Source organism: Neoarius graeffei, chromosome 26, assembly GCF_027579695.1.
Source record: "Neoarius graeffei isolate fNeoGra1 chromosome 26, fNeoGra1.pri, whole genome shotgun sequence".
Taxonomy (NCBI): Eukaryota; Metazoa; Chordata; class Actinopteri; order Siluriformes; family Ariidae; genus Neoarius; species Neoarius graeffei.
Genome location: NC_083594.1, coordinates 13,311,935 through 13,337,163, shown reverse-complemented (window position 1 = coordinate 13,337,163; position 25,229 = coordinate 13,311,935). Strand labels below are relative to the sequence as shown.

The 25,229-nt window shown below is 41.9% G+C and overlaps 1 protein-coding gene across 5 annotated transcripts in view; it reads right to left on the bottom strand.

Annotated features, from left to right (window-relative positions):
• The window catches only part of LOC132874309 (E3 ubiquitin-protein ligase RNF123), a 448,585-nt gene that overhangs the window by 327,763 nt on the left and 95,593 nt on the right, over positions 1-25,229 (bottom strand). For all 5 annotated transcript variants that reach the window (XM_060910383.1, XM_060910388.1, XM_060910384.1 and 2 more), the window contains 2 exons: positions 4,390-4,490; positions 120-312 (listed from right to left, as the gene is read on the bottom strand). In XM_060910383.1, coding sequence (XP_060766366.1) covers positions 120-312; positions 4,390-4,490 — 294 coding nt within the window. The remainder of the gene's footprint in view (positions 1-119; positions 313-4,389; positions 4,491-25,229) is intronic.

The window sequence follows — 25,229 nt, the reverse complement described above, 5'->3', positions numbered from 1 at the left end:
CGTATGAACCTCGAGAGACGGCTTATGGTGTTTGCAGACTGGGAACAATAAACAAGATAATCCTCATGTGTGTCGACCGTGTTCTGTTCTCGGATGCATTAGATGTTTCAGGAACTCACTGTCCTCCTCTGTCCTCTGTTCCACAGGCAGACTGCGCACTTTGACCTTTTCAGGCGGGGCCAAAGGTCGCCGTGGGGTCATGAGGCTGACTGCGGCCGTACTGAGGAAACGATTGGCTCGGCCCAGAGTAGGCGAACTCAGCCAGCTTGGCCTGGCCAAAGCTCCGCCCATCGCTACTGCACCAGATGGCCTCTAAAAACACACACAAAACTCCAAAACTCTTGGCTCCCTTCAAAATAATGCACAATAACAGTCCTAGCTGTACATTAGAGGAAGTGGCTCAGAGCAGTTTTTACCAGATGATAACTGCCGAGGTGAGGATAATTTTGAAAACAAATGTTTTGCTGCAAAGAATTGCACTTGGCTTCAAAATATACGTTTTCTTGCTTAGTATAACCCTCTGGGGTCTGAGGGTATTTTCTGACACGAATGATTTTGGCATGCTCTAATGTTGTTGTCAATTTCAACAAATCCTAGCAGTATTTTCAAAGTCATATGATTTTTTTTTTTTGTATTCAGTACAAGTTCAGCTACAATAATATCCATGTAGTATGTACGTCATGATTATTTAAAAAACAAAACAGATAAATAAAGATTAGGGTGCATCAGTTGCCCCCTAAAAATGAAAAGTTCCTCCGATCATGATGCATTTTTGTTTTTATGTTCCTTTTGGTTAGAAAACACACTGGGTGAAATATTTTGACAAAATTCAAAAGTTTAATGGTGGCACCAGGAGCTCAAAAGCTGCTATTTTATGACTTTGATGACAAAATTTCAATCACTTTTCATGAAACATTATGGCACCTTATAGAGTATACCAAATATCTTAGATACACATTTTTAGTCCATATTCTAAATATATTATCAAGCACAGTTTGAGTTTTAGCTCTTCATTGAATCATTGTTCAACTACTTTTCAACAATACAAATGTATTATGAATCATATTAACGCTTCTCAATCCCTTGCAAAGGTTCTTAACATGATCTCTGGGTCACAAGAAATCAATAAATGGAGTCCAACATTGTGATTCAAACCTTAAGCGAAAACATAAAATAAGCGTTTTTTGGCAAAAAATGAACCTCATGGTGCCACCATTACCATTAGACTTTTGAATATGGTCAAAAAATTTTACAGGATGTCTTTATTGGTGAAAAGGAACACCCGAACAAAAATGCATCAGATTTTATGAAAGTGAGGGCAACCCTGATAAAGATGCTGTAAAAAGTAGGTTTAGAACTGTGTTAGAATGTGTGAAAAAACATGACCTTACCCATTGTGACGAACTGTTTTGATCACTTGAGGTGATTCTGTTCAGTCTTAGGAATGCATCAAGCAGAAAAACTGAAATCTGCTCCATTGATTTGGACAATTAACTGGCCATCAAAAAAAATTGTCCCCTATTGTTTTGGGATGAAGGGTTGGCAATGAGAAGAGTAAAACATTCCATTCCATTCAATGAGAAGAGTGAAAACCCCTCCGACTGCCAACTCTTAATCCCATCAGGTCAAGTGATCAAAACGGTTCGACACAATGGGTAAGGTCATGTTTTTTTCACAAATTCCAACACCGTTCTAAAACTGCTTTTTACAGCAGCTTCATTTATCTTTTTTTTTTAAGTACAATCATGATATTCATACTGTATAAATATTACCGGAGCTGAACTTGCGTTGAATACAAAAAAAAGTGGCATGGCTGAAAATACTGCTTAGATTTGTTGAAACTGACATCAGAGCACGCCAAAATCATTAGCGTGGCAGAAAAAGATGAAGAAAAGAGAGTAAACAAGTGCTGGTGTGCGTTTTTATTTTAATCAAGAAGCGCACAAAGATTATGCACTACAGCGCACGCATATCAACCGATATGCTCATAATAAATAGAAGAAATATTCACCCTTACTCGAGTTGATCTTCGGCTGGATCGAGTCGAAGTTCAGAATGACACCGCTCATCAACACTGTCGCGGTTCTCAAGACTGAACTGAATCGCTGTCCTGAATCATCCGAAGCGCCTCCTGAGCATCAAATCGCCGTGCCATCTCGCAACAAGTTTTATCTCCAAACAAGCAGCCTAAATTATGTCTGACAGATTTTATCCTATTTACAGTGGGCGTTCCCATCGCGAAAGAGAAACCAAAAGCGATCATCATCCTGTTACCATGTGAACAGTTTTTTATGAACGCGTACCGTAAGTGCGCGCTCAGCGCTCCAACTCCGGTGTGACTGAGTAAGGTGACAAGTTTTATGTTTCATCTAATTTAGATAATTTAAAAAATATTATATTATTTGGCAGTGGGCACAGAGGAAAGTGTAAAGTATAAAGTTTGTCAATATGTTTATCATGCTTGTATGATAAAAACTTGAAGATATTAATCTAAATGCATGACCTACTCATTCTAAACCTGCAGAGCTTCGCTGGCAAAGCTCTCGACCCCAGAGCGTTAAACACAACTATAAACAGATTTTTTTTTAAATAGTGTATTATTCTTTAAAAAATAAAAATATATTGGAAAATGTATTGGGTAGAAGAGAAATAAAACAACATGACGTAAAATTATTTGAAAATGATTAACTTCCGGATGGTAACGGTAACCGCACTTTGTGTCAGACCATATCATTACATCACGCCATCCCATCGCTGATAAGTTTCCTATAACAGCACGTCCCCAAGTGTTTGTTTTCCTGACATGTGTCATGAAAAGGCAGAAGGACTCGATGATGAAAAAAGATTATTGATAATTCGACAGAATCAGATATAATTAAAGGAGAACTGAAGGCAAATTTATCATGAAAATTCTATTTCTCATTTTATTAAATATCGGAATGCATGTTTGATCGCTATTTTGTCGCTGCTACAGTATAGCAAGTTATGAGTGTTTGAAATACGTTCTGTAATATATCCGTCCATATGTCAAAGCGATGACTGTAAACAATTTTCGTTGAGACCTGTGCGAGACATCGTAGGACGGAAGTAAAACGTACAGCGCAAATCAAAGCGACCGACACCTGCTGACATTCCCTGTGTCCGAAATCGCTCACTCGTTCACTATTCCCTACTCACTATATAGGGAATTACTATATAGAGGACTATATAGTGAGATGATTGGTAAAATGAAAAAATGCTTTCGGACACTACTCTGGTATTTACATCATTACTGTCGCACAATTAAAACGGGCCAGATCAGTCGGCTGGTGGGTTTTCAAAATAATAAATACATGCATGTGTTTTTGTAATAAATCCATATTATACTGAGCGCATTTCCCACATTAATCAATACAAAGTACCTGCAGCTTTCAGTTCTTTGTTTGTTTTTTTAAATCAAGGCTGAATGCTGCCTTTTATTAAATCAAATTTGAGACTTTTAATTTGATTTATTTCAGCCCAGCCGCAATGCATGATGGGATATATTGCTTTGCTTAGTGACCATCGTTGTTTACTACTTTTCGTGATGCACTGTGGGATACTTTGAGTGCACTATATATATATAGGGTGTAAATAATCCTCACTAAGGTTTCGGACAGCACTACAAAATGGCGTCCTCACTATATAGTGCTGTATAGTGAGCAGGGAGCGATTTCGGACACAGGGGTAGCCAAAAGATGGCCGTAAACGAGATGCGTTGAGACCTGTGCGAGACATCGTAGGACGGAAGTAAAACGTACAGCGGAAATCAAAGTGACCAACATCTGCCAACGTTGTCAAAAGACGCGCGCCCTCTTTCGAATGCTGACGTAATCAAGCTGGAAGTTTTGTTTGTTTTGATAGCAATCAGGAAAGTTTGAAAAAAGTCGGCAGTAATCGTCATTTAAACTCGTTTTTGTGCAATACTTCGTTTGGAAAACAGTTTTCAAAATGGCAGCACTGACACCTGGCTGACACTTCTTCACGTTTCGAAGTCTCGCACAAGTCTCGTGAAGATCGCGTGGATAAGCGACACCTGACATGGACCAAACGAACTAAATTCAACATGGCTGAAAACCGCTTAGGCCGATAAATATATTTAATTGCAATTAGTTGCCAATACGAGTCACGATACAAGGTTACTAAAACCGAAAACGTAATTGAATAACACGTTAATTAAGAAATAAAGCAAGTTTAAGAATGACTTCAGTTCTCCTTTAAATAGAAGCAAAGGAAAGTTCCAAAACCAAGCTATCCGACAAGACGACACAAGTAATACTTCACAATACACAGAACACTTATATATTCTTTTTATGAGCCGTTTTCCATTCACGAGCATCCGCACGAGTGGAGAAGTGAAAGAGGCTTTACCTGAGCAGCTCCACTTTCATCATCCTCATCCAGATCGTCCATAGACGCGGCCTGGATCTCCGCAGGGTCGATAATGATGTTAGCTTTAGACGCCAGGTCGTCTGCATAGATTAACACACAGACACACAGAGCGTGACTGTTCGTTACACGGTTCGAGAGTTCCCAGCTTCATTAGAGGCACTACATTTTCAAAAGAACAGAAGGTACAGCACTGGACCAGTCAGTATATTCTGCTCCTTGAGGTAACCTGACAAAACAGTTGCACACCAAGCTTTATTGGGGGAAAATTCTCAATTCAAGCATAGAACCATGGATTATTCATTGGGTTTATTTATGTGGAGTAAAATCAAATCAAATCAACCCTCTGCTTGTCGTACATCATTGTGCTTCTGACGAGAGCCTTGAGAAAATTTATTGTGCAAAACATTTCTTTCCGGAGATGCCTTGCTGATTGAACAGTTTAGCCAAGCTCCCAGCATTAAAGGGGAACTGAAGTCATTTTTAAACTTGCTTTATTTCTTAATTAACGTGTTATTCAATTACGTTTTCGGTTTTAGTAACCTTATATCGTGACTCGTATTGGCAACTAATTGCAATTAAATATTATACTTATCGGCCTATTCGGTTTTTAGCCATGTTTGGTCCACGGCAGGCGTCGCTTATCCGCGCGATCTTCACGAGACTTGTGCGAGACTTCGAAACGTGAAGAAGTGTCAGCCAGGTGTCAGTGCCGCCATTTTGAAAACTGTTTTCCAAACAAAGTATTGCACAAAAATGAGTTTAAATGACGACTACTGCCTACTTTTTTCAAACTTTCCTGACCACTATCAAAACAAACAAAACTTCCGGCTTGATTACATCAGCATTTGAAAGAGGGCGCGCACGTCTTTTGACAACGTTGGCAGATGTTGGTCGCTTTGATTTTCGCTGTACATTTTACTTCCGTCCTACGATGTCGCACACAGGTCTCAACGAATCTCGTTTACGGCCATTGCTTTGACATTAACGCTACGTTCACACCGCAAGGCTTAATGCTCAATTCTGATTTTTTTGTGAAATCCGATTTTTTTTGTGAGGTCGTTCACATTAACAAATATATGCGACTTGTATGTGATCCTCAGTATGAACGAAAAGCGACCTAAAAGTGTTCCGCATGCGCATTGCAGGATACGACGACGTCACACGCAGTGAGCATGGCCAGTGTTTACGGAAGTAAAACCGCCCGGTTGCGGTATGACCCATCCAATCTAGCTTGAATAGCTGCATCCCCCCAAATGGAAATCAGCTCCCTAACCTCTGCGTCCTTCCACTGAGAAGATTCAGAACCTTCACAGCCCGAAGCGTCCCTCGCATTGATGTCATGCGCAGGGGCGCAGATACGTTTTTTGAACTGGGGGGGACAAAAAACTGGGGGGGACAAAGCTGCCAGCAAACCAACCCCAACCCCGATATGCCTGTCAAACTTGTTGTGGGTTACCATAGCAACCAAGCTCGAGCTCGCAACCTGTGCAGTCTGCGCAGTTCAACCAACCGAATATCAGTCTTTGTTTTGTTTTATGTGAGTTGTTGCAACTATGTCTGTACTGCTGTGCACCTCAATAAACCGAATGGTAATTAGTCTTTTGATTTTTCCGTGAGGTTTGCCTTATGCAAAGAAAGACAGCATAGACGTTTTTTCCTCCCTATAAGTGGGGGGGACCGAGCAAGGTGAATTTAAATCTGGTTGGGACGAGTCCCACCCTCTATCTGCGCCCGTGATTATGCGCCATGTTGCTGTAACTTTTTTTGAGAGACCCGCCGCCTACTTCAGCGCAGAATAGTGACGTTTGTGGCTTGTTGATGACGTGTAAGTCGGATGAATGCGACCTGGCGGTTCAGACTGAAGTCGCATATGAAAAGAGCGGATAGGAATCGGAATTAGGACCACATATCCAAACGGCCTGGGTCGGATTTGAAAAAATCGGATCTGTGTCGTTCATATTGTCAATAAAAGATCGGATACAGGTCACATATGGGCGAAAAGATCGGATTTGAGTCACTTCAGCCTGCAGTGTGAACGTAGCCATAGACTGATATATTACATAGCGCGTTTCAAACACTCATAACTTGCTATGGAGCTCTTGCAGTCACGTGACCGAATCCCGGCTGGAATGTAAACAGCCGCCATCTTGTCGGTCAACAATACAGCTGAATATTGCTGCACTCGTATACAAAATGGATCAATTTCAACCGACGGACTACACGGCTCATTTTTCTAATGAACAGATACATGTCTAAAATAAACGACCTACAGATTAGTGACCCTTATCGATTACCGGATGTAGTTTTCACGACCGTGTCAGTGGATATTGAACTGCCAGAGGTGGAATACCCAGATGTGTATAATTACCTCATTAACTTTCCCTCGCTGTTCAGTGGTGAAGCACTGCATGCTTATAAATCTCTGGACAGTTATCTTTAAAGAAATTCAGGATTTGTCAGCCCCCCTCAGATGTGGCATCTTGTAAACAAGAAAATAGCAATCCTCATTGGACGGGTAAGTCACTTAAGTATTGAGTACTAGTACTGATACTAGATATATCAGTAGTATCTAGTATAGCACTGACCAGCCGATTATGGTTGAATATTTAATATTACCAGTTAGATCAAGTATCAGTAGTCTATCACTATTATTGTATATATGGTATACCTGATAGCAGCAATCCATTTTGCACGCCTGTCAGGGTCCCGTGGCAGCCTATGAAACTTTCTTCCCAATTTCTGACCTCTCCTGTTGTGGCATTTATATGCCATACAACTCTCCGGCATTGTGGCACGGTAATATTTGCAGATTTGGGCGAAAAACAACGAAAGTCAGTGTCGGTAAATTGCGATGGCGGAAATATGGCGTTTGACCGACAAGATGGCGTCTGTTTACAATCTGGATCGGCTGTGACGTCACATGCAAGTGGACTATAGCAGTGACAAAATAGCGACCAAAAATCTCATCTCATCTCATTATCTGTAGCCGCTTTATCCTTCTACAGGGTCGCAGGCAAGCTGGAGCCTATCCCAGCTGACTACGGGTGAAAGGCGGGGTACACCCTGGACAAGTCGCCAGGTCATCACAGGGCTGACACATAGACACAGACAACCATTCACACTCACATTCACACCTACGGTCAATTTAGAGTCACCAGTTAACCTAACCTGCATGTCTTTGGACTGTGGGGGAAACCGGAGCACCCGGAGGAAACCCACACGGACATGGGGAGAACATGCAAACTCCGCACAGAAAGGCCCTCACCGGCCCCGGGGCTCGAACCCAGGACCTTCTTGCTGTGAGGCGACAGCGCTAACCACTACACCACCGTGCCGCCCGCGACCAAAAAGGTGTTCCGATATTTAATAAAATGAGACCAATAGAATTTTGATCATAAAAAAAAAAATTGCCTTCAGTTCTCCTTGAAAAATGCATTTTAAGAGTAGTGCATGTTCCTGTTTGAACACGTACAACAGTCCGAAATTCATTTCAGCAGCTATAAACTTGAAAGGAAGATGAATATGAAAAAACAAACAAACAGCATCATGGAAACGTACGGTAAACGTATGGGCGTTGAAGTGCAGGACAGGTGAAAAGGGCAACTCGCAATCATGACGATACAACACAAAACTCCTACTCAAACCCAAGCAAGCTACCGTATGAATCATGGGAATACTGCTATTAGAAATGTCCTGATGGTCGTTTATACCACAATATTCAGCCTACAATAATTAATACTGATATAAAGGATTGTGTATGTCAAAATATTATCGACAACACTGATCATAAAGACGCTTAAAGAGAAGGCTGTTTAGGTATGTGGTGTTTTTGGAGAGCATTTTTGCCCCCTGAAATAGAAACTCGTCCCTTTTGGAAGGTATTATAAGTATTACATGACAGGTGTTTAGCAGACGCTCTTATCCAGAGTGGCGTCCAACATACCCAGAGCAGCGTGGGGAGCAGTTGGGGGTTTGGTGCCTTGCTCAAGGGCACTTTAGACATTCCTGCTGGTCGAGGGAATCGAACTGGCGACCTTTTGGTCTCAAAGCTGCTTCTCTAACCCTTAGGCCACGGCTTCCCAATATAAAAATGAAATAATGAAGTAAAAATGAATGAATGAATGAAAAAGCAAATCGCGTACAAACTAAATAAATATAATTAAACAGTTATTCCATGCAATCGAGTCGTACATGAGCTGATAGCTGATGAGGTGCGTAGCACCGAGTCGGCTATAATCCATGTACGACGAGATTGAGTGGAATAACTGTTTTATTCTATCCACATTCACTGGATTTTGACAAACGGATCATTTTTATTTTTTGCAAATTCGATAAATAAAAAAAAACACTTTATACAAAACGTCCGACAAAATAATTTCCGCTTAGAATGTAAACAAATCGGCGAAATGACAGTAGCAATTTGTGAAAGGCTATAATAATTTTTTGAAAAAAATATATGTTCTTACCATCAAATACTTTTATTCCATATTTTGTTGGGTTTTTTTTTTTTCCAGAATTAAGTTTTTATTTCGTCCTCGGTTGGTTCAACAACACGCTCCGCCATTTTGTTTTTCTCTCCTCACGGTATATGAGCTGATATCCTAGCAGTAGAGTAGCCAATCAGAGCGCGCAATTGCTCATCTAGTGAATGTGGCTAGAATAATAGCATTTATTCCTTTTTGAAAACCTGTGCACGATCTGAAAATGTCGTCATTCTTGTTGCGACAACATCTGTATCCTGACGAGTGCAGCAATTAAAAAAAATGCTTCATAATTGTAATATTATTCTACAACATCATTAAAATGCCAACTCGGAGTGCAAAGTCGGTGAAAATATGAAGTCAGCTTTGCATCCTGACGCTTATTATGTTAGATAATGCCAGATCACACAACAGGGGGTTGAGCAAAGACAGAGTGGTATGGCTGTTCTTCTTCTTCTGAGAACATTTCCACTTCTTTTAAAAGCACTTGCTTGGTGGATCCAGCTGTGTTATGACTTATTTTGGCCACCAAATTAACTGACATAACCTTCCAAACCCTCGGCTGAATATCTCATCAAGGCTGATGTGGTGTGATCTGGAAGCCGGAGGAGGAAATTGAACCGGAATGGTGATGTGAGGAATAATGTTTAATTAAGTGCACATGGTGGACCACAAAAAAAAAAAAATCATTATCCCTGAGTAGATCACCTCTCGAATACCTCTGCTACGACACCCGGAAATAAATCTGCACGTGTATGCAAGGGTCATAAATTGGAAGGAAGGTGATGTGTTCTTTATTGTTGGGTTGGTTTGCCAAGAACAATGGAACGACGAGGACTTGTGCGGTTGTAAATTCAGCCCCGAACAAAGAAGCAGGCTGTGTGTGCCAAGCTCATCTAGGAAGAGGTGGGACTGTCCATAAGGCTGGAGTTTATCTTGGGTTTAATCCATCGTTCACTGACAGGCTGAGAAGAGCTGAATTAAATCAAGTGATTTACACTGGGGCGGAATGGACAAATAGGACGTTAAACGTAATGAAGAAGGTAAAAAGATTAGCGAAGGAACCTGGCCGTCCTCGAGTTGAGCTCAAACACTTTTCGTTATTTAGAAGCAACTTTTGAAGGTTGGAGAAAACTGGAGGAAGGAGAAACTATGAGATCAGATTCAACTTGTGTTTGGACCTGATCTACCAAACTTTATTGATCAATCCAAACTTTAAAAAAAAAAAAAACCTCACTCAATCTAATATAATGAGACCATTTGAGTCAAGCTCATGCAGCTAAACCTGCAGAACCTGCGAGCCATCAATAGCCATTAGCAGAAAAATCGCACACTGTCATGGCAACGATGATGTCATGACAGAATCGAAGCTGGCCCGCAAACCCATCAGGGAAAATCACTATGAGAAGATGCAGCGTGCGAAACAATACTCTTCAATCATTTAAGTGAATGAGAAGGGCACAAGAATTTGAAAAAAAAAAACAGACAGAAAGGAAGGAAGAAAAGTCTGGACAGAAAAATCCCGAGCTGCACTGAAATACAAATCGATATCTTTGAGTAGCCAGAAAGCGCAAAGTTCACGTTTCAGATGCCCTTCAGTTCAGCGTATTCGAGAAGATTCACTTCAAGTCTGGAGGCTTGGAACAGAACGCAAAATAGGCGTTCAGTCATCTTTTCAATCGTCTCAAAAACAATGGAAACAATCACCGGCATCTCAAAGAACTCAATCAGGAGATGACAGCAGCAAATTAGCCAGCGGGAAAAGCTGCCTTCCCCCGCCCCAAACAACACCAAAAAGGCATCGCGTTCAAGTAATCAAGACGATGAAAAAAAGAAAGAAAAAAGCAAACAAAATTGAAAAAAAACTGACGCTCGCACTCATGCTTGTATTGTGAAGTATAGAAAAGAGGCTTAAAGGAGAACTGAAGGCAATTTTTTTTTATCATGAAAATTCTATTTCTCATTTTATTAAATATCGGAATGCCTTTTTGATCGCTATTTTGTCGCTGCTATAGCAAGTTATGAGTGTTTGAAATACGCTCTGTAATATATCAGTCCATATGTCGAAGCGATGGCCGTAAAAGAGATTCGTTGAGACCTGTGCGAGACATCATAGGGCGGAAGTAAAACGTACAGCGGAACGTTCCCTGTGTCCGAAATCGCTCACTCGTTCACTATTCCCTACTCACTATACAGGGAATTGCTACAACCCCGATTCCAAAAAAAGTTGGGACAAAGTACAAATTGTAAATGAAAACGGAATGCAATGATGTGGAAGTTTCAAAATTCCATATTTTATTCAGAATAGAACATAGATGACATATCAAATGTTTGAACTGAGAAAATGTATCATTTAAAGAGAAAAATTAGGTGATTTTAAATTTCATGACAACAACACATCTCAAAAAAGTTGGGACAAGGCCATGTTTCCCACTGTGAGACATCCCCTTTTCTCTTTACAACAGTCTGTAAACGTCTGGGGACTGAGGAGACAAGTTGCTCAAGTTTAGGGATAGGAATGTTAACCCATTCTTGTCTAATGTAGGATTCTAGTTGCTCAACTGTCTTAGGTCTTTTTTGTCGTATCTTCCGTTTTATGATGCGCCAAATGTTTTCTATGGGTGAAAGATCTGGACTGCAGGCTGGCCAGTTCAGTACCCGGACCCTTCTTCTACGCAGCCATGATGCTGTAATTGATGCAGTATGTGGTTTGGCATTGTCATGTTGGAAAATGCAAGGTCTTCCCTGAAAGAGACGTCGTCTGGACGGGAGCATATGTTGCTCTAGAACCTGGATATACCTTTCAGCATTGATGGTGTCTTTCCAGATATGTAAGCTGCCCATGCCACACGCACTAATGCAACCCCATACCATCAGAGATGCAGGCTTCTGAACTGAGCGCTGATAACAACTTGGGTCGTCCTTCTCCTCTTTAGTCCGAATGACACGGCGTCCCTGATTTCCATAAAGAACTTCAAATTTTGATTCGTCTGACCACAGAACAGTTTTCCACTTTGCCACAGTCCATTTTAAATGAGCCTTGGCCCAGAGAAGACGTCTGCGCTTCTGGATCATGTTTAGATACGGCTTCTTCTTTGAACTATAGAGTTTTAGCTGGCAACGCCGGATGGCACGGTGAATTGTGTTCACAGATAATGTTCTCTGGAAATATTCCTGAGCCCATTTTGTGATTTCCAATATAGAAGCATGCCTGTATGTGATGCAGTGCCGTCTAAGGACCCGAAGATCACGGGCACCCAGTATGGTTTTCCAGCCTTGACCCTTACGCACAGAGATTCTTCCAGATTCTCTGAATCTTTTGATGATATTATGCACTGTAGATGATGATATGTTCAAACTCTTTGCAATTTTACACTGTCGAACTCCTTTCTGATATTGCTCCACTATTTGTCGGCGCAGAATTAGGGGGATTGGTGATCCTCTTCCCATCTTTACTTCTGAGAGCCGCTGCCACTCCAAGATGCTCTTTTTATACCCAGTCATGTTAATGACCTATTGCCAATTGACCTAATGAGTTGCAATTTGGTCCTCCAGCTGTTCCTTTTTTGTACCTTTAACTTTTCCAGCCTCTTATTGCCCCGTCCCAACTTTTTTGAGATGTGTTGATGTCATGAAATTTCAAATGAGCCAATATCTGGCATGAAATTTCAAAATGTCTCACTTTCGACATTTGATATGTTGTCTGTGTTCTATTGTGAATACAATATCAGTTTTTGAGATTTGTAAATTATTGCATTCCGTTTTTATTTACAATTTGTACTTTGTCCCAACTTTTTTGGAATCGGGGTTGTATGTAGAGGACTATATAGTGAGATGATTGGTAAAATGAAAAAACGCTTTCAGACACTACTCCGTCACGCTGGTATTTACGTCATTACTGTCACACAATTAAAACGGGCCAGATCAGTCAGCTGGTGGGTTTTCAAAATCATAAATACATGCATGTATTTTTGTAATAAATCCATATTATACTGAGTGCATTTCCCACATTAATCAATACAAAGTACCTGCAGCTTTCAGTTTTGTTTTGTTTTTTAAATCAAGGCTGAATACTTTCTTCTTTGCCGCTGCCTTTTATTAAATCAAATTTGAGACTTTTAATTTGATTTCTTTCAGCGCGGCTGCAATGCATGATGGGATATATTGCTTTGGTTAGTGACCATTGTTGTTCACTACTTTTCGTGATGCATTGTGGGATACTTTGAGTGCACTATATATATATAGGGTGTAAATAATCCTCACTAAGGTTTCGGACAGCACTACAAAATGGCGTCCTCACTATATAGTGCCCTGTACAGTGAGCAGGGAGCGATTTCGGACACACGGGTAGCCAAAAGACACGCGCGCCCTCTTTCAAATGCTGACGTAATCAAGCCGGAAGTTTTGTTTGTTTTGATAGCAATCAGGAAAGTTTGAAAAAAGTAGGCAGTAATCGTCATTGAAACTCGCTTTTGTGCAATACTTCGTTTGGAAAACAGTTTTCAAAATGGCAGCACTGACACCTGGCTGACACTTCTTCACGTTTCGAAGCCTCGCACAAGTCTCGTGAAGATCGCGCGGATAAGCGACGCCTGCCATGGACCAAACGAACTAAATTCAACACGGCTAAAAACCGAATAGGCCGATAAGTATAATATTTAATTGTAATTAGATGCCAATACGAGTCACGATATAAGGTTACTAAAACCGAAAACGTAACTGAATAACACGTTAATTAAGAAACAAAGTTTAAAAATGACTTCAGTTCTCCTTTAATGATTCTTGATCAAAAATGCAGCAAATTTTTTTTTGGTTTTAAGAATGCAAATATAATGAAGTTGTTATACTTCGTACTCTTTTCACACCTAGTATATTTTCTGAAGTTGTCTAAAGTATACACTATGGTTTTTTTCATGACTGAATGTTTTTCATTGAGTTAGTTGGTTTCACAATTGCTGCTTGACGAGCCCTTTTCCACTGACGTGGTGCCGGTGCCTAATCTAGAACCGGTCCCATGCATTTCCATCAAGTATCAGGTAATACATGCCAATAAACCAACAACTTCTGACATTTCTACTCACAGTGACTCCATTTAAAAGGTGTATTAGTTCAGATCAATGTATTTCAAGAACAGGTCTCTAACAGTGGTAGGTTTCCTAAAAGCCTCTGAACGCTAAGAGCATCTTAACTAGGAGAGAAAGTGTTCATTGTGCTGCTCGCCCTACCATTTAACGATGATGTTTGCGCTACGATGCTTTTGGGAAACGCGGCACAGTTCGGTAGGTATTCAAGTTGGTGGATTTGATGTTTGAATCTTTTTTTATGCCAACCCCTCATTCCCACCCACATTCACAAAGCTCCACCCCCCAAGTTAAAGCTCCACAGTGACCTGTAGAGTAAAGTGCCTCTTAAAACACCAACAAGCATTCTGGATTGGACGTTTTCCCAAACTATATTGTTAATTACACTTGTGCTGAAGTCACGGGTTCAACCTTTATGGTTTATCATGTATTACGTATCTTCCAGGTTATTTGTACAACAAAGAAAATGATTATGCTTGTTGTTGGGCCAAATTTTGGGGCAAAAAAAAAGCAACGCATGATAAAGAAGTAGTAAAATACGTCAGCATAAGTAGCTTTTTAAATAAATAAAATGTATTTTTATGACTACGCCTTTATAAGTCTGAGTAAAATCAAGCGCCATGCACTACATCAGCAGTTACACTATACCCCAGGCAGAACGCATGAAACACTGATGTAATATGGCTTTTAAAATTAAAAATTGCAATCAAGGTGATGTAATCATCTGGAACTAAATGTTACGACCCATAATAAATATATTATAGTATTTCCAACCATTGTAATTAGCATTGTTAATGTGTGTGCGCGCACGCGTGCCCACAAACATACACATATATATGGGGCGGCACGGTGGTGTAGTGGTTAGCATTGTCGCCTCACAGCAAGAAGGTCCTGGGTTCGAGCCCCGTGGCCGGCGAGGGCCTTTCTGTACGGAGTTTGCATGTTCTCCCCGTGTCCGCGTGGGTTTCCTCCGGGTGCTCCGGTTTCCCCCACAGTCCAAAGACATGCAGGTTAGGTTAACTGGTGACTCTAAATTGACCGTAGGTGTGAATGTGAGTGTGAATCGTTGTCTGTGTCTATGTGTCAGCCCTGTGATGACCTTGGCGACTTGTCCAGGGTGTACCCCGCCTTTCGCCCATAGTCAGCTGGGATAGGCTTAGATTTCGTTGCTATTTTTAGGATTTGTTTGTAATGTTTTTTAGTAAATGTAAGTAGAATGAGTTTATAAAAAAAAAAAAAAGCTACAAGCATGATCCATTACATCTAATTATGTGAATTAAATAAGTTTTAAAGCTACATTAAATTAATTTTTCATATTTCTATATACCCAAGGAAAAAAAAAAAAAAAAAACACTTTCTAAACACCTGGGTAACTGCTGCTCTATTCCGAAATGTCATGTGCATTACATTTATAAATGTTGCTGTATAAATAGTGTTTATGGTTCTTGACGCTATTATTTTTGCTGCTGTTGTTGTTGTTGTGAGTCAAGCACCAATGATGCGTAAGCACTCTAGAGTAACTGTACATTTTCTCACTTATTAGATCGTCTATGGCAGCCCACAGAATGCTTTGTCAGCTTTTTATGAAATTTGGCACAATAACAGCACTCTCTAGTGCCACCAAAAGCGCAAGGTTGGACATGTGCTTGCAATAATAATTTGCAATGCAACGTTGAAGCAAAAAAACAAAACAATTCCACTTTCCTTCATTCTTAGTCCAATTTCAACATGTACCGTGTGATGAATTTCCACCATTTTCTTGGGTTTCTTTTCTCCGACAAATTTTATCCAATCATCACAACCTGAAAAAAACTTGTTTGTCTGATTTTTTTTTTTAAATATAATGGTATATGAGGGACAGTTCATCCATCCATCGTCTGTAACCACTTATCCTGTTCTACAGGGTCGCAGGCAAGTTGGATCCTATCCCAGCTGACTATGGGCAAGAGGCGGGGTACACCCTGGACAAGTCGCCAGGTTATCACAGGGCTGACACACACACACTGCGTTTACATGCACATCCAAATCGAGCTACTGTCGGTAATCGAGCTAAGGGTCCCAGCAGGGGTGCCAGAGAAATCCAATCCTACATGCACACAAGGAAATTGAGCTATTGTGTGAGGTACATTGTGCACCCGAGCCACAGGTGGCGCTACACGCCACCTCGTGTTGGTACACTTCCGGTTGTCGTCATGAAGAAGAGCTATTCAAGAGTGTAAACAAAGTTATCAGTTCCGTGTTCACAAGAAGAACGACGACGAGGACAGCAACATTGAGATATATATTCAACTCCTTAAGCTGAATGAGCATGAACTCTATCTCCTCATTGCTCCAGAAGTGCACGTTTCTACTACTGCTGTCATGCCGACCGAGGCTGTTGTGTTTCCCGCTTGTGGTCTCGTCACTCCCGGAAGGGGCAGTGCTGAAGTAAGTAGCTAGACTACGTAGCTCAATAGGGTTTACATGCACTAAGTAGCTCAGCTACAATCGCATAATCTAGGTCACGTAGCTCGATTACGAGAAATCCAGTTCGGTTCGATTTCAGCCAAGCTAAGGTGTTTCCATGGCATTTAGAACTTCGATTTCAGTCGAGCTACGGCAGAAATTCGATTTTCTCTATGTGCATGTAAACGCACTGATAGACACACAACCATTCACACTCACATTCACACCTACGGTCAATTTAGAGTCACCAGTTAACCTAACCTGCATGTCTTTGGACTGTGGGGGAAACCGGAGCACCCGGAGGAAACCCACGCGGACACGGGGAGAACATGCAAACTCCACACAGAAAGGCCCTCGCCGGCCACGGAGCTCGAACCCGGACCTTCTTGCTGTGAGGCGACAGCGCTAACCACTACACCACCGTGCCACCAGATGGTTCATTCTTAAGACACAAATGAATCTGATAGTGAAGTCACCCAACAGGAAGTAAGAGCACATCTCAGCAACAGTGTGTGTGTGTGTGTGTGATCTAGTCAGACCAAAAGCTTTGTATATACTTTATCCTCTGTTAAATTAAATAAGAATAAGAAAAATTAGAAGTACTGTGCCAAGGGCACAGTGGTATCCCATTTCCTCACCTGAGGCCTTGGGACAAAGGTCAAGGTCACAGAACTGAGAAAAATGAGGCCACTTGTCTGGAATCTGATAACAAAAGGAAAAGGATATAATAATACTTCCATGGTTAATATTAACTCAAGTTCCTATGTTGCACCAATTCCCTGGTACAGGCCATCGTAAAAATTTGCAGGTCAGTGATTTGACCTTTCAATATCACTCTAAGGCAAAACCAATGGTGCCAAATGAAAGGTCATATATATCTTCCTATCCATGACTGATAGTAACTAAGGGCCTATCTTGCACCCTTTTCTAGTTATAGACCATTGAATGGTTAATATTAACTAAAAGTTCTATCTTCTACCAATTTCTTGATACAGGCCATTTCAAATATGCAGATCACTGATCTGACCTGTCAAGGTCACTGCAGGGCAAAACCAATATTCCCAAATGAAAGTCCATATATAGGGGTGTTCACACGGCAACTTTTACTCCGGTGTGGCACCGGGGCTGCCCCGGTAGAGCGTTCACACGGTACAAAGTTATACCGGTGTAGCCCCTGAAAGCTGCTTAAACCGGTGCAAATCTAACCCTGCTCGGGAGGTGGTTTAAGAAATTTACTCCGGAGTAAATGCTAGTTTGCGGGGCAGCACCGATATAAAATGGGACGTCTGAACGCTACAGGGGTAGACTTGCTATGCGTGAGGAGAGTTGATTACATACGGGCATTGCATAATTTCCATCCTGGTATTTTGCGCTTCCAAAATGGCGAATATCAACAACAACAGAACTACGTGTCTTCCAGTGTTGCCAGATTGGACAGTTTTAAGTGCATTTTGGCGGATTTGAACATATTTTGGGCTGGAAAACGTCAGCAGTATCTGGCAACACTGGTGTCTTCGTCCACGTTGTTTTCCCGGCGCTTGGTGATGCCACGACAACCGGGAAAAGGAAGTATATTTTCACGTATGCGCATATTTCATTTCCGCATTATTACTATCGTACGGTATAGCACGGTCAAAAAACTGCCGTGTGAACACAAGTGGGGCTGCACCGGCGCTAACACGCTTCTCTCTAGTAAGCAGGTTTGTGACGTGTGAACGCTCCACAAAATTTACACCGGTGTAAGATATATCGCAACAAAATACATCGGTGCAGCATCGATGCAAATATGTGCCGTGTGAACACCCCTTATGACTTCCTATTCATGGTTAATAGCAACCACGGCTTTATCTTGCTCTGTTTTTGAGATCTAGTCCACTGAAAATGTGACCTAATATTAACCTAGGTCAAAGGTCAAAACTATAAATATTCATTAGAACATGTTTTCCTAAGGCAAAGGAGCAAGGCTAGCTCAAAGACCATGAAAAAAAACAAGACAAAACTCTGAGTTTTTGCTATAGAGTCACCTAATTGACAAGTTCAAGGTCAGTGAAAATAGGTCAAATCGTTTAACCGATGCGAACTATTTTGAACGTCCCCCAAATAGGTTCTCCGTACCCAATTTGATGAAAATTCATGAAAAAAAATGAGCGAGGAGTAGCAATTTAACGCATAAGTGACCTTTGAGCTAATTCTGGCAAACAGTCAAGGTCAGAGATCAAACGAGTGCAAGAAAGTCTTAAGGTATAACAGAAGCTGGCATGGAAGATGGCATGAAAGAATTTTGTCTAGCTTGTCCTGGTATTGTAGCAGGTGGTCTCATTCATAGCCATTCCTGAAAATTTTATGACGTCATAAAATGACGTCATGCATGATATGGAGATCGCAGATGGTCACTACCGGTTATGCACACCAAGTTTCATCCAGATATCTTGAAAACTGGGTGAGAAATGACCCTTGTCTAACTGCTACTACGATGTGTACACTTAATCTAAAGCCCAGCGCACACGGGCGACTTCTCATCGCAAGCGTATTGCGATTTTTGGACACAAGTTTCCCCTCTCGGTAGCTGCGTGTGCGCGTTATCTGCGACCAGTGGGTGATTTGGGGAAGAGAATGCAAGTCACGTGGAAGTCACATTACTGCTTCACGGGCGGGGATTGGCTTAGCCTTTGGAGGGGATCACTTCGTTATCGCAAAGACACGCGCACACAGCAATATCTCTGCAGCAAGTCAGTGATTGGCAATTTTTTGTCACAGAATATCAAGCATATTTGATATCTACGATCTGTCGCAAATGCACACACACAAAAAAAAAAAATTAAAAATTGCCGTCGCAGATGTCCACACATGAAGCAATTTTTCGCCCGCGTCAAAAAGTTGCACGACCAAGCGACGGAAAATTGCCTGTGTGCACCAGGCTTAAGCAATTTCAAGATCTCATCTCATTATCTCTAGCCGCTTTATCCTGTTCTACAGGGTCGCAGGCAAGCTCAGGGATGAGAGTGGGTGGTCACCAAAAAAAAAGCAGAAAACAAGACGGCGCCCGAAGCCGGGGGTCTGGGAGGGATGCCCCCCCCAGGAAATTTTTGAAAAATAAGGCGTTACAAACCACTTTTCCTGCAATCTGAGCTGTGGTAGATAAAAAATCTGTTGTCTTTTTTATATATTTACATGAAAATATGTTTCAAATCAATAGGAGTATTGTTTGAATTCAAAATAAAATCACATTCTACATTCAAGGGTATGGTTATAATTTATGATCAACAAAAATGACAAACTAAATTCACATTAAACGTAAGTTTTATTAATTATCAAAATGTTCATATATGAAATAAAATTTCTTAGGGAGAAAAGGTCAGTCACCCTACCGTATGTCCTCATTAGTTGCATATGATTTCAAAGTCTTTTGAAATATTTAAGTTTTCAAAACTGTCAGCATTAATTCAGATTTACTGACCATCATATACATGTTCAATGTATTAAATCAAACAAATGCTAAGTTTATGGGATAATGTCTATGTACACTTTATACAATTATTTATAGTTCACAGTCACTTCTCATTTTCATTTCATCATTTCGACTTCTTCAGCTTTTTGGCCAAAGACAAAAGCCCGTCAGTCCTCTCTGTTTTTTTTATACCAGCATCGATTTCACGTACCTTCACTTCGTCTCGCTTGTCAATTGTATTTGGCATTTTGAGTAAAAAAGCCGATACGAAAGAGAAACGTATTTTTGAAGCGCAGCGACGATGAACATGTGCAAGTTTCGATAAAATAGAACAGATGCGGGTACTTTTGTAAGAACTGTTATGATTGGCTTTTGTTCTCTCTCACACTCTTGTAAGAACTGTTATGATTGGCTATCATGCTCTCGCCAGCGATGTTTTGGCCAATTACATTGTAGATAACACGTATTCTACCACGAGACTAAAGATGGCGAAAATGTAAACATGTAACGTCGTCGTACGCTTGAGTATCACGAAGGAACATACCCCAACCCCCCTCAAATCTCAACGGATTTGGCATAATATCGATTTTTGCTCAGAAAAAGCGGAAAACTCTCATCCCTGCAAGCTGGAGCCTATCCCAGCTGACTACGGGCGAAAGGCGGGGTACACCCTGGACAAGTCGCCAGGTCATCACAGGGCTGACACACAGACACAGACAACCATTCACACTCACATTCACACCTACGGTCAATTTAGAGTCACCAGTTAACCTAACCTGCATGTCTTTGGACTGTGGGGGAAACCGGAGCACCCGGAGGAAACCCACGCGGACACGGGGAGAACATGCAAACTCCACACAGAAAGGCCCTCGCCAGCCACGGGGCTCGAACCCGGACCTTCTTGCTGTGAGGCGACAGCGCTAACCACTACACCACCGTGCCACCCCAATTTCAAGATAATACTTTAAAAATAAATAAAACCCTCCAGTAAGTTTTGTCTAAATTCTCCTCTAAAGTGCACCATAATTCACAAATTAGCAAAACTGCTCCTAACTTTTGAGCTGCTCAACAAAAAATAAATAAATAAAAATAAATAAATAAATAAATAAATAAAAATCATGCATTGCAAAACAGGAAGGAAGCCATTTTAACCATTTAGAACGTTAACAAAAAATATTTTTGGCTTTTCTCCTAGAAACGTCTAATTTTTGTGATGTCTGGACAACTGCACCATTGTCAAATCCTGCTGAATAAAACTTCTCTCTTGAATTTTTGATATTCGGCACAAGGTGTCCGTAAAGTAGAACCAAATTTGAGTGCGAAGCAGGAGCGGTGAAGCCATATCTCAGCGATGTATTGACACGTTGCCATCTAATTTAGTATCTGAGTGTCAATATGGGAAGCAACAACATCCCGGTGGCTTCTGAACTTCCTGTGTCTTTTAAAGGGTGGGGCCAGAAAGTGCTTGGCCCCCTTAATCACTGCCTACAGCAATACTATTTATTTATTTGCTTGCTTGCTTGAAACAAAATACCAGTCACAGGCTGTTCTCTCTTTCCGTGCCCCAATATAACTTCTATAACCATATAAAATCCCCTTGGCTTTCCATTCAGACCGCTTCATAGCCGTTCTAATGTACCTTCAGGAAAATTAATACCTATCTGCATTTGAGCCTTCCCAACCAAACTTGGCAGGCGACTCATTTCCCATCAGCTTGCGAATTTTACGAGGTCGCAAATCAAAGCGGAGCAGCTTCACTTCCTCCTGATGCGGGGTGAGCAAGAGTGACTCAGACTGCCCCCAGAGATCGCAGGTATTGCGTAACGCGTTCGCTCTCCATTTGCTAATTAATTGACAGTTTTTCAGTTCGCATTGCTTTGCGAGAAGCGGTGAGATGATCAGTAGGGAAGGGACGAACAGTACTGCAAAAGTTTTACAAGAAAACGGACGTAACGTGTGCCTGAGAGTGCGCCGTTCTGAAAAGCAGAGCAAAACTAATGAAGGGCTTCAAAGCAACTGTTTCAAGATTGGGCTAGAATATAGAGGGAGGGAGGGAGGGAGGGAGGGAGGGAGGGAGGGAGGGAGGGAGGGAAGGAAGGAAGGAAAAGAAAGCTTTTCAATGCAAGTTTTGTCATTAAACCATGGCACTTGTGGACGTGTATTCAAATTACTGAACAATTATTCGCGAAGGTGAAATGAAGGTTATTATTCACCGATATACACTGAGCCTGAGGCGGATAATTGTTTTAGTATAAATACACAGGTGATTTTTAAAAACATCACATTTAAAAAATCTTTTATTTCAATCTGCAAAAGCAGCACGTAAATGTAATAAAGGCACGGCACAGACTTGTCTCACTTATCTATGCCGACTCACATAAAATACTTTGTTTTGAAATGGACAAAAATAAACCACAATTCTACCTTACCTTTGAATAGTTTTAGACCAAACTTCGTAGCATCTTTAGTGCTTTTAGGAACGGCATTTTCTTTCATCATTTGTAATTCTTCCTCACTTACGGTGCCAAAGCGATTGGCCGCCATTTTGCCGAGTCGCTCGAGACGATTATCGAGAAACAGTCCGAATCTCTCGACCAATCAGCATGCACGAGTTCCTATAAAATCATCTGCATATTTATACTAAATACAATTCTTATGGGGCGGCACGGTGGTGTAGTGATTAGCGCTGTCGCCTCACAGCAAGAAGGTCCGGGTTCGAGCCCCGTGGCCGGCGAGGGCCTTTCTGTGCGGAGTTTGCATGTTCTCCCCGTGTCCGCGTGGGTTTCCTCCGGGTGCTCTGGTTTCCCCCACAGCCCAAAGACATGCAGGTTAGGTTAACTGGTGACTCTAAATTGACCGTAGGTGTGAATGTGAGTGTGAATGGTTGTCTATGTGTCATCCCTGTGATGACCTGGCGACTTGTCCAGGGTGTACCCCGCCTTTCACCCGTAGTCAGCTGGGATAGGCTCCAGCTTGCCTGCGACCCTGTAGAACAGGATAAAGCGGCTAGAGATAATAAGACAAGACAATTCTTATGTAGACTGACCATGACAACACAAGAGAGTTACCCTCGTGTTGCCATGGAACAAGATCCTCCCAGGCCAAGTAGTGTGGATCAGCGTCACGAACTGATCACCACTCGAAACAAATTTTTAACAAAAGGCTCCAAGGTCATGGAGCATGTGCTTCTTCCTTTACAGCCAGCCCATAGAGCAAGTCGAATCATTCTTGTAACTCAGGAGTATTCTTGAGGAAACCTGTAGTCCAGAGCTTGACCTTGCAAATCAGCTGAAGGCTGCCCATGTGGCTTTTGGCCACCTCACCAATCACACGTTTTTCAACCATGATATCAAGACAGCTACCAAATTATGGTTTACCAAGCAGTGGTTCTTTCCACACTGCTGTATGGCTGTGAAGTCTGGACACTCTATCAAACACCAGATCCAAAAACTCGAAAGATTCCAACAACAAAAGCTGAGAAGCATGATGGGCATTTCTCGGGAAGATCATGTTCTGAACATAGAAGTCCTCAAAAGAACTGGACTTCCCTCCATCGAGACGGTGATCGAACGCCACCAACTGCGCTGGCTTGGCCATGTCCAAAGGATGCCAAACGAACAACTCCTCAAGCAAGTCGCCTACTCTGAACTGACTGAAGGCCACAGAAAGAGAGGGGCACCCAAAAAGTGATTCAAGGACTGCATCAAAAGATCTCTGATAGCATTAAGCATCAACCCGAAGAACCAGGAAGCGGTCACAGAAAACTCAAGGCTTTGGAGAATGTCCTGGCTTTCTGGCTCAATCAAGCCTGAAAACGATAAAGACATCATGCCAATGAAAAACACCGCTGCCGAAAGCTCTGAGAACAACAGAGAGCAGCCGGCATTGGACCGCCTCTTACTACCCCCTGCCCTCATTGTCCTCGACGGTTTCATTCGCATCTTGGACTCTCAAGTCATCTCCGTTTCAAGCACCCTGTGCCTTGATCTTGGAAAAGATACTCGACCTACACCAATGACGTAGACTGACCAGGAATACCAGAAGGTCTTTGCTTATCCAAGCCAATGCGTTTCATCTTGCTGCATTGGAAAATGATCTATGCCCAGATTTTGAGCAGTGGCTCTGTGATTTTTTCCAATCTGGACAAAATTTCATTTCCAATGCAAGGGTCTGTTCACAAATTCTTTAATGTCTGGAGTGTATTTACTTAATATGTGCAGGATGTTGTACACTGCAACTTTGTATTCACCTTTCTGTTTTCTGTACAATTCATTTCAAGGTGATCCATTATACCCCTTTTCCACAAGTTGACACAGTTCCCGGAGATCTTAATGAAATGTCAGTGACATGCTTTGGCCAAAATACCACAAGGATAAAAGCACCACAGCTCCCTTCTCAACCTGTCAAAACAGCCATGTTCAAAACAGCTGATTTGAGTGCCTGTTCCTTTAAATGATAATGAGCCACTGCTCACTCCACCCCCTTCTTCTGCCAACTAATCAGCTAGCACTTTCCTCAGAAAGGTTCCTTCAGAAAGGCAGTTCTCAGGCTGTGAATGGAGGTACTCCGATGAGGGGGTGGGATTATTCTAATGAACTCCACTTGTGACGTAGACAAGGGAGCCGAATCGGAACGGCTTGTTGAAGCACGTTTTCTGAAACAGGCAGCACGAAAGAAACTGACTGGGTTGTTTCATCTCAGAGTTTGTAGGTTGGTGTAGTGGTTAGCGCTGTCGCCTCACAGCAAGAAGGTCTTGGGTTCGAGCCTAGTGGCTAACAAGGCCCTTTCTGTGTGGAGTTTGCATGTTCTCCCCGTGGGTTTCCTCCGGGTGCTCCGGTTTCCCCCACAGTCCAAAGACATGCAGGTTAGGTTAATTAGTGGCTCTAAATTGACCGTCGGTGTGAATGTGAGTGTGAATGGTTGTTTGTCTCCATGTTGCCCCTTTTCCACCAAAGCAGTTCCAGGGCTGGTTCGGGGCCAGTGCTTAGTTTGGAACCGGGTTTTCTGTTTCCACTGACAAAGAACTGGCTCTGGGGCCAGAAAAACTGGTTCCAGGCTAGCACCAGCTCTCTGCTGGGCCAGAGGAAAGAACCGCTTACGTCAGCGGGGGGGGGCGGAGTTGTTAAGACCAACAACAATAACAAGACCGCGAAAGATCGCCATTTTTAAGCAACGAGAAGCAGCAGCTGTACAAACGCGAAGTCATCCATTATTATTGTTGTTGTTGTTGCTGCTGCTTCTTCCGCGTTGTTTTTGCTTTGGTATTCGCGCCAAGGTTTATGTAAACGTAGTGCCATAACTGACGTATACAGCGACGTAGTAATGACGCGGCTCCACTTAGCATGGCGAGCTATGGAAAAGCAA